Genomic DNA, 9,662 nt, shown 5'->3' with positions numbered 1-9,662 from the left:
GAAGCCCCCTAGTAATGAAAAAAATACAATAATTAAGAAATAAATAATAAATGCAAGAATAAACTGTGCTTTGCACCCTAACAACTGTAAACCTAATTTTGCCCATCCCTGTATATTGCCATATTTTTATTAGTGTACATTATTTTGTTTTCCTCTCTTAAATACTGTTCTCTGTGACTGGCTCTTGTTACGTAAATAACAATAGCAATTGGCATTTCTGAGTACCCTTGCAAATTAAAATTTTTACTTACCATTTAAGTATAGCAAATGTAATACAACTCTAATGCCTTTGGGTTTGTTTCCAAATTTATTAAATACCTTAGGGTTTAATACATAGCAGTAAATAGAAGTCGATATTTGTAAAAAAACATTTATTAAATATCATGAAAAAATGCATGGTAAATTATCACAGTGAGACGTACTGTTTATTTACAGAACTTAAGAATCCATCACATTTTAACATTCATTTTAAAATACATTTGTAATAAATGTAATAGATACACATTTATACAGGCATACAACTTTCAAACATACAGACATTCATAAACACATACACATACAAATAAACAAATACTTCATACAAAGGCTTTGGTAAAACAGTGCATTAAATCTTTTAAAGATTACTTAAAATAAAATATTTTTTCTTATAAAAAAAGTCCAGTGCAAGGCCCCATTTTTATTAGCTTCATAGCTTATGTATTCCTTTAAAATGAATCCTGAGGCGCCAGTGTTATTTACCTGGATGGATTAGTTCGAAGAGGGAACGAGCATTCCAAGTGGAAGAACTGCATTTGAATTTGGAGATTTCAGTGTTGTTATTCTTTTTAATTTCCCAACTTCGGCTTGCCAAGTAGGAACCTTTTTTGTGGTCATGTGTCGCCTGGCATGCTTGGTAAGGTGATCACTGCGCATAAAGCGCCGATCACAAACAGGGCAGGCAAATTTCTTTTCCCCTGTGTGAGTCCTGCGATGACGTGAAAGCTCATCTGAACGTGCAAACTTCTTATCACAGCCATCCCAGTTACAGCTGAAAGGCTTCTCCCCTGAAGAAGAAAATCAAATAAATAGATACATTAATACTACTAGAAATTAAGCACTAATGGAAATAAAGTGTCTCGTATTGCAATATAGAATGTTGATTTGCAACAACTAACTTACCTAATTTTTGTTCAGTAAGTTTAAAAGTAATTCATTCGGTATTTAAAAAAACGCCCAGGTGAGCAGAAATTACAGTAAATTTTACCCTGTGCGCATTTTTGAATATATTTGAAAATATGGTGTAATACCATTCCAGTGATAGAAAGACAAGGATCTAGGAAATTAAATATTTTCACATTCTTACCTGTATGCGTTCGAAGGTGAGCTTTAAGATGTGAACTTTTAAAGTATGTTTTTCGGCATCCTGGGAAGTTGCACACATAATTCCGCCTTCGAGAGAAGTCCATTTGTGATGTACAGTTCTGCCCAGAGGACACATAGACAGGCGCAGGTGCCAGAGGCAGAAGTCTGGTGTTTCCCAAAGTCATCACAGTCTGTGAACACTGGGGAGATGGTGCTACTGGGGACTGAGGCAGCACTAGCATAACAGTGCCCTGTGGAACAGAAGCTCCCATGAGGAATGGTTGGGTAATATTTGTGGTATGAGGTAAGATCGGTTTGACCCCAGCTGAATGTGTCTGAATTGGAGTCTGTATAAAAGCAGATATCATTCCTGGCTGTCCATTCATTGGAATCATTTGACAAATTACTGGTGGGCTGGGTGCTGGTGCAGGAATTGCAGAATTGGACACAGTTTTATTTTCACTTCCAACAGCATTATCTTGAACTGCTGAGGCGAGCACTGAGCTGGGTGCAAGGGATGTTGAAGTGTCTTTATTTGTACTACAGCTGCTTGACTGTGATAAAAGCTCCAAATTCTTGGTATCAGGTAATGTGCACAAGTCCTGATTAGTCTTTCCTGTAGGGCAAGTCTCTCGTTGCTTCTGTCTCCCTGCAAAAGCAACATGTTGGCAAGGGTACGTATCAGCAGTATGCCGTATCACACTTGTTGCCATGGCACGACATGGAGGCAGCACAGCCTTCTCCAAGGGTGGCTTTTCATTTAAAGGCATTTTCATATCCACTGTTTCTGGCTTTACACTGAGATATACATCTCTGTTGCTGGGTGGAAAAGTGACACAAGTCTCTGAATTCGCCATGACTGTTTTGGGGATAGAGTAAGTCATGTGTGATGATACTAGGACACTTGTGGTTGAAGTCTCTGTTGAATCAGGACTGTGTGGTGGGGTCATAGACTAAAAGAGAACACAAGAGAAATAAGCCTTTAAGATGATTGCATTTTAAGAAATGCAAAGAGAATTGAGGTTTTAGGTCAATAAAGTCAAAAAACACAAAAATGACTTTAGAAATTAGGCTAGTTTATTTAATGTCATACTTAACTTTATACCTTTTGGTGCTCAGTTGTTTTTCTGCTCACTTAACTATTCAAAGTAACAGACATTTTAAACTAGGGTGCCCAAACTTTTCCATGCCACTGTATACCCTTGTTACTTAATTTGACAAAAATGTACCCATTTTGTCTAACATTCCATCCCAAGCCATGTAACACAAATAATTACTCAAAACCATCAGTTTTAATTGCATGAAAAGGAATTTAGCTAGCTATTTCTTATAAAGTACATGAAAGCCATAAGTGTTTGGAGAATTCGGGTGTACATTTATCCTACTTGACAGCACAAACATATACTATAGAAATGAATATACCTAAGAGAATACTAGCCTGAAGAAATCCTTCATTTTCAGCTGGTATACATTGGAATCATGGAGCCCTTGTTCTCCCTTTGGCCAAATAATCAGTAGAACTGTTTAGTATAGATGGTTAATTACTGTATAAACATTCAACCAAGTGATTGGTTTATATTTAACAGAACAAAAAAAAAAAAAATCACAGAACTTGATGAGCTAGTATTGCTATATGTGATTAGCAAAAAAGAATCAAGGAAATCAATCAAATTAGTCATTTTGTTCTCAAAAACCAACATACGAGTTTAAAAATAGTGTACTGAGGAACCAAAAGTTGTTAATGGCGTAAAAGAATGACATTGCCAATAAAGGCTATGAATATATTTTTCTCTTTTAGCATTGTATATAGAATTGGCAGGGTCTATTAGAGTGAATGACCTATTCTTTTCAAAAGACTGTATTAATGAGGTTCAGAGGCTAACACTTTTCTGTGTTCAGTAGAAGTAACACTGTTACTTAAATTTTACTTTTATCTTGCCCTGTGCCATCCTAGTGGTGCACTTTTACTCGGCAACCTCTATATATTTTAGCATATACATATACAGGTTGAATCAAAATTATGTTAACACTAATGGTACTGCTATGTACATACAGTACTTAAACACAACTAGGTCCCCCTGCTTGCTTCACCTGCCAACCCACTGTGCTATGGAACAGCCACTTCGCGTCTCTGCCGCTCGTGTTGAGAAGAGGGGGGCTGAATGCACCCAAAGGACATGCGGTCGCTCCTCCAAAACCCCTCTTAAACAGTGATACAATGGGAAACAAATACAGTTTTGTTTTTTGTTTTTTTTTAACCTCCTCTTTGCTCGATCGGCTGCTGGTTTGCTGCACAGCCTCTGTCCTACTCTTTGTCTTTTATTTCCGGCACCAGGCATGGTTAAATCTTTGAAGCATGTTTTGTCAATAAATTGTTTCCGCCATTCAAATGTTAACATAATTTTGACTCACCCTGTATACAAAAACAAGCATTTCTCCAACTCTCTTAATTCAGTTCAGCATTGGTGGAGTTAAAGCCTATACAGGCAGCACTGGGCAATAGCCAGGAAAAGTTTTAGTCAAAGCATCAGTCTGTTGAAGGTCCAATCACACATACATTCCCATGCTCACAACAGGGCCATTTGGAATGGTCATTCAACTTAATACACATGTACAGTATTTAGAGATGTGGGAAAAAAAAATCTAAACTCCTAGAGGAACACCTATGTAGACATTGGAAGAATGTACAAGGTCCACAAACACAAAAAGAGTGGGTGCAAAATTTGAACCCACAACAACAGGCAGTTAACAGTTAACAGGTGTTAACCAATGTGACACTATGCTGCAATATATCCAAATACATGAGGTTTCAACTATACCTATTTTCTCATCTAATTACACTTTGTGTGGAGTGACTAAAGTAATTGTTTACATTGCAGGTTTAAGGTGATATTCCATAGTTTAAATTTAGAGTACCTTGATAACAACCTAAAAAGATTTTCCCTCTTTTACACCAGTTTCTTCCTTTTGACTCTTCCATCAGGCATCATTGATTCAATCTTACAATATTACACAAGTATGGGCATTTCAAGAGTCAATAAGTTATTTACAGGTTTTAAGTTGTTAATGGTATACTAGCTACTCCTTTATACATACCAGTGAGGAATAAGAGACAAAGTCCTTGTGGAGCTCAACGGGGCTTTCAGCATGGTGTACCGAATCACATGAATCAGAGGCTGGGGTGAGGGGCCTCATCTTTATGGAATCTGATCGCTGTGTCCTTTGACCCCAGGAACTCATGCAAACAAGAGCTTCAACTGCTTCAATATCATTCTGCTCCAGGGCGCTGCATGAAGATTGTTCACTGTCATGACGTTTTCTCTCCATAATAGATTCACAAATATCTAAAATGTCAACCTTCAGAAATAAAAGATTTATTGTCAGACACAGCTTTAATAATATCAGTCAAACTCTTACTCATCTTTTATTGCATATTGCCTCTTTCTTGCCTCTTCTCAGTGACACTAAGAATGCAATACAAATGTATTTAGAATACATAAAGTAGGAGTGAATGTAAAAGTAAGGCATATAGGTTTGAAAAAGACATCTGCAAAAAGATGGAATGAACTTGTATTTTTGGGGATCCTTGATGTTATGATCCAGAACTGCCATCTACACTTTAAAGTCTAAAGCTTTCCCCTGCAACCATCCATTAATTTTCTAACCATGTTTTTCCTAATTGAAGGCTATGTAGAACTGAAACCTATTCCAGCAGGATCATTGACAAGGGAGGAATCAATTCTGGATGAAAGACCAGTCTGTTACAGGGCACATTTACACAAGCACACCCACATTTGCTAACATTGGGCAAATTTTCAGTTACCAATTAACTTAAAACAAGCATCACTGGGATACTAGAGGAAACTGAAGTGACAGGAGGAAAAAAACATGCACCACAGAAATAGTGATCAGGCCACAAATTGAGTCCAGGTCCCTGCAGCTGTGAGGTAGCCACATTAAATGTTGTGCTGTCATGCAATGTAGTATCAATATCGGTGAAAATAATCTTTCAAGCTAGACTCAGCAACAAGTTGAGCATCTGTTGCGTAGCATATGAAACAGCTGAAAAAACAGAAGCTGCTTGTTCCAAACCAGCACAACACTATATATGTAATTTTGCTCATGTGGCCAAGGTATTAGAAAGACAAAAACAGAAAAAAATGCAAAATTAATGGCAGATTGACAAATTACATTTATGAATGAATGACAAGTACAATTTACTGCTGCATTTCTGGATCTCTTTTCATATACAACATATCTAACTTAATATGGCAATACCCATCCATCCACTATCCAACCCACTATATCCTAACTACAGGGTCACGGGGGTCTGCTGGAGCCAATCCCAGCCAACACAGGGCGCAAGGCAGGAAACAAACCCCGGGCTGGGCACCAGCCCACCGCAGAATATGGCAATATACAAGACCTAAAACTCAAAAGTTAACTTTTATGGTATGTCACACAATCTACTACAGTTAACACAATCAAATGACCACTTCATTTTAGAGCCCACCACTGAAAGTACTAGGTACTCCTTTAGACTAAAATGTGGACTCACAACTTAACATCAGTATTAATATAATGATATAAATGTTATATATGTATATTGAGAATTGTGTGGTCATGCAGAAGTTAGCTGCCTTACGGCTCTAGGAGTCTTCAATACAAATCCTTTTCTTATATCATACTGTTTAATACTTTTTGCTAAATAAACAGAATTTCCCTAGAGAACATATGGCTGAGTATAAGCTTTAATGTTGGACTTACACTAATAGGTTTCAGTTTCAGATTCCAGTGTAAGACTGGTTAAGTCAGTTAAACTAGTTGTGATTGAAATTCCACTAACAGTGTTTTCTAGATTTTATGTTTTACTGTAAATACTGTAAATAAGTTTCACAGGCTGGTTTGCTATGATTGTCATTATATAATAACACCCCAGGTTGACTCACCTTATGCAGATATTGAAACTATAATATCATTAATGTTATTTTGTTTGATCATTATCTGCATAACTAGATTTTTATTTATTTTTTTGTACAGACAGACAAGTAATTTTTAATGTAACTTGCTTTTCTTTCTTGTGCCCACTGCTACAAAGGGAGGTTCCAGCTCTTTCTCGTGACACTGACTTACAGTTTTAAGATGTAAAATTGGTGAGTGGGTAATAAACAGCATTACTTCTTTTAATGAAAATGCTATTTAAACTAAGGGAGGGTCCAACACTTCAGATTACATGCATTGATATTCGAACAACTTACCAGTGCCCTTGTAACGATTTGTAAGGTTTTAACATTTAATTTTTCTGATCATTTTTTATACTAATAATTCATTTAAGCTACATTTTAACAACACGCGTACACTCATGGATATTTTATTTGATTACCCACAAACGGAACACTCCTTTTGACTTTCCAGAATGATGCCAAATCTACTACTGCACGCTTGCCACTTAACACTCGCCCTTTCTCAACACTTTCTACCAAAGTCAGTGGTGACAGGGCCAAGTATTGAACCCTGCAGCACCCGATTTAAACATAAAAAACACAAAAACGCCCTTATTGCAATACAGTGTATTGGAAGTTGTAATTTTTACCACTTTAATACGACTTGCAATGGGGCATGCGTGTTACTCACTAAACCAGGTAGTACTTGAAGACCACATTCAATATAACGAACGCTTCATCTGATGATGTGTCCAGAACTGAAATTAAGCTTTGCAGTTAAATTACTGGGCGCCACTGATTATTTTGTTTTGCGCTTATAAAATTCTTCGCTTGCTTTAAATGATGCTTGGACTGGCTATTCTTGTTAGATTTCAATTGTCAGCAACGGATTTTTATTTTACGTGTCAACGGTAGTGGAGTATTAACTTCCGACCGTCTGTAGGTAACCAGGGAGTTCTCCGATGCTTTAATTCTACTAAGCGGTTATCGAAGTTTCATTCAAGAACTGCACGTGTGCTTCAAACTAAAAGGCACGTAGCACTCGCATCACACGGAAGGGTTGGCCACTAAGGTTTGTTATCTTATCCCTGCCATAATAACATAGCGGTTTGCAATGACAATGAAGGGAGTTGAGGGGCGGGGAGGTAGATAGGCGGTCAGTAAACTAAGGGGTGGCGCCCCACCAATTTAACCCAGAGAATGACGTCAGGGATACCGTGACATCCCTGGGCAGCCAGGAGGAAGAAATCCGGAAGTGAAATTTTGCTTGCGCCAAAATCGAAGGCAGCTACCCCTCCCAGCTGCGCAGAGAAAACTGCAAGTTAACGGTCCTGCCAGCTGAGAGTCGATGGCCTGGCACTTCGTCAGTTCCGAACTACCCGAGTGTTAGTAACGTGCTTCTGACTGCCCCACGGATTGCTGTAGTCGATGCACGCTTCTTTGTTACTAACATGCTCCACTCCACTGTAAATCTTTGCTGTTGCATTTTATGATGTGACGTTTCAAGTCTTATGTTTTAATGTTTAAAACGGACATGGTGACTGTTGTTTTACAAGAATACTCGGCGTCTCTGCTCTCCAGTGTTCATATTAACAATCGCCAAAGCTTATTTCGAACGGTGAAAGCGGCAACTCGTTTGATCAGGTTAGCTACAACAATAATTTATAAAGGGCCAGTAAATAATTAGTCCCTAACACAAATACGCATTGTTTTAAGAACCTTGCAATACTGATTAAAACGGCGAAGCTTTTGCTGCTTCGATAACGTGTACTAAGTATGAGAAACTTAACAAATGGCTAGGACTGACTGTAAGCTTTGCGGTACATCATCAGTAAGAACACATACTCAACACAACAGAAACCGTTCGAAAAAGCATACTTACTCCGCTCGATTGATCCATCTCGGAGTCTGGGAGCGATGACAACGTATGCATTTTGCTACTATAATAATTATAGGAAAACAATGCAAGGAGACAACACAAAGGAATCGAAGGCAGCAAATCGACTCCGCTCCTCACTGCAGAATAAGCATGAGCTGCCTCTGCCAATAAAGCCGAACCTCAGCTGTGTAAAACGCAAGCAGAAAAAAAAGAAGAAAAACAAAATACAGTGAAGACTGGCGGGTGGCAACAGGCCACCAATCATAGGCAAAGGTGTAGCGAACCTCGACCAATCGGAGCAAAATCCCCGCGTGATCAGTGCATGATCGGAGAGTAATTGGAGGAAGCAGGGTGCGTGTCCGCTAGAAGGCGTACCGGGGGAGGCGGTGGGGCAGGGATGAACCTGCTGAACTAAGAAGCTGAAAAGTAGGGGAAAGGTCGCTCTGTCGCGCGCATGGTCGGGCACGAGCGTAAGCGTGAGATTCTCGTCTGTCTGGCTTTATGTGAGGAGCCTGGGAGAAAACCACACAATGAAACTGGCTGCTCTTTCTTTCATGTCTCATAACAGAGCAATAGATACCTAAAGGTTTTTTTCGTACTGGTACACAACTGTTACATCGAGATCATGTTTCTATAGGTTCCTTGGAAAGTTATATTTTTAAAGAGTTCATTAGCTGTAAGAAGGAAGAAGGATGAATCTTTGTGAGACAAATATATCCGTCATTAAAAGAACACTATTTTAATAACAAAGGGTAGACCGTTTTTACAAATAGTGCAGGAGTCTTTTTTAAATCTAATTACAAATGAACTTTGAGGCATTATTTTCATGAATGTCAGCATAGCACATTTTGCCTGATAGCACGTTACAACATGCAATAAATTGAAGTAAAATGGTTTGAACTGACAATGTTATAATTACACTGTGCAATTCATTTATGTCAGGATCTAGCTTTTAAATTTCCTATAAAAGCTTTAAAAGAAATGAAAATTGATAGAAGTGTAAATTATAAAGTATTACTGATCTCTTATTTTTACATACTGGTAAGATGACCAAATTGTGCCATGAATTAATTAGCAAATAAACAGCAAAGCTGAATTTCTCACTAGGAGCAGTAGATTGTAGATAATCCTTTATATTATTAGTGAATCATGGAAAATGAAACTAGCACTTAATAATAATATAAGAAAGAGTTGTTTAACGGAATTATCCATCACAGAGAATTCCTTTTATATTGCAGCAACTGTACCATGATAAGTTTGAATCATGTTACCTTTATTGAAGCTTGCAAGGGTCATATGATGTACCTTTGCATATTGTGTCCTTTTGTTACAGACCTAACCAATAGAATCTCAACATATCTTCTGGATTGGAGAAATTGTGCAATAACCACTACTATGCTGTGCCATACTTAACAAGTATTAAAATACAACTTTTCATAAATCATTGTTAAAAATTAGTGCCTGAGTATATATATTTTCCTGCCGTTTTGAAAAGTTAT

General features: G+C 37.8%; 1 protein-coding gene across 1 annotated transcript; it reads right to left on the bottom strand.

The window, feature by feature from the left end:
* Positions 1 to 394: 394 nt before the first annotated feature.
* Positions 395 to 8,352, bottom strand: LOC120526043 (Krueppel-like factor 11). The gene is made up of 4 exons (XM_039748891.1): positions 8,167 to 8,352; positions 4,438 to 4,698; positions 1,343 to 2,294; positions 395 to 1,043 (listed from the first exon to the last, which is right to left on the bottom strand). The coding sequence occupies exons 1-4, from the start codon at positions 8,215 to 8,217 to the stop codon at positions 748 to 750; spliced, it is 1,560 nt and encodes a 519-aa protein (XP_039604825.1). The 5' UTR covers positions 8,218 to 8,352; the 3' UTR covers positions 395 to 747.
* Between the last annotated feature and the right edge of the window lie 1,310 nt (positions 8,353 to 9,662).

Source organism: Polypterus senegalus, chromosome 3 (genome assembly GCF_016835505.1).
Source record: "Polypterus senegalus isolate Bchr_013 chromosome 3, ASM1683550v1, whole genome shotgun sequence".
In the NCBI taxonomy this organism is placed as follows: domain Eukaryota; kingdom Metazoa; phylum Chordata; class Cladistia; order Polypteriformes; family Polypteridae; genus Polypterus; species Polypterus senegalus.
This window is presented reverse-complemented; position numbering and strand designations above follow the sequence as displayed.

Excerpts from the sequence above, each read along its gene's own strand:
- LOC120526043 (XM_039748891.1), bottom strand. The coding sequence starts at position 8,217 with ATGCATACGTTGTCATCGCTCCCAGACTCCGAGATGGATCAATCGAGC. Across the intron at positions 4,699-8,166 it reads AGATGGATCAATCGAGCGGA|GTTGACATTTTAGATATTTG; the intron begins GTAAGTATGCTT and ends TTATTTCTGAAG. Across the intron at positions 1,044-1,342 it reads TCACCTTCGAACGCATACAG|GGGAGAAGCCTTTCAGCTGT; the intron begins GTAAGAATGTGA and ends TTTCTTCTTCAG.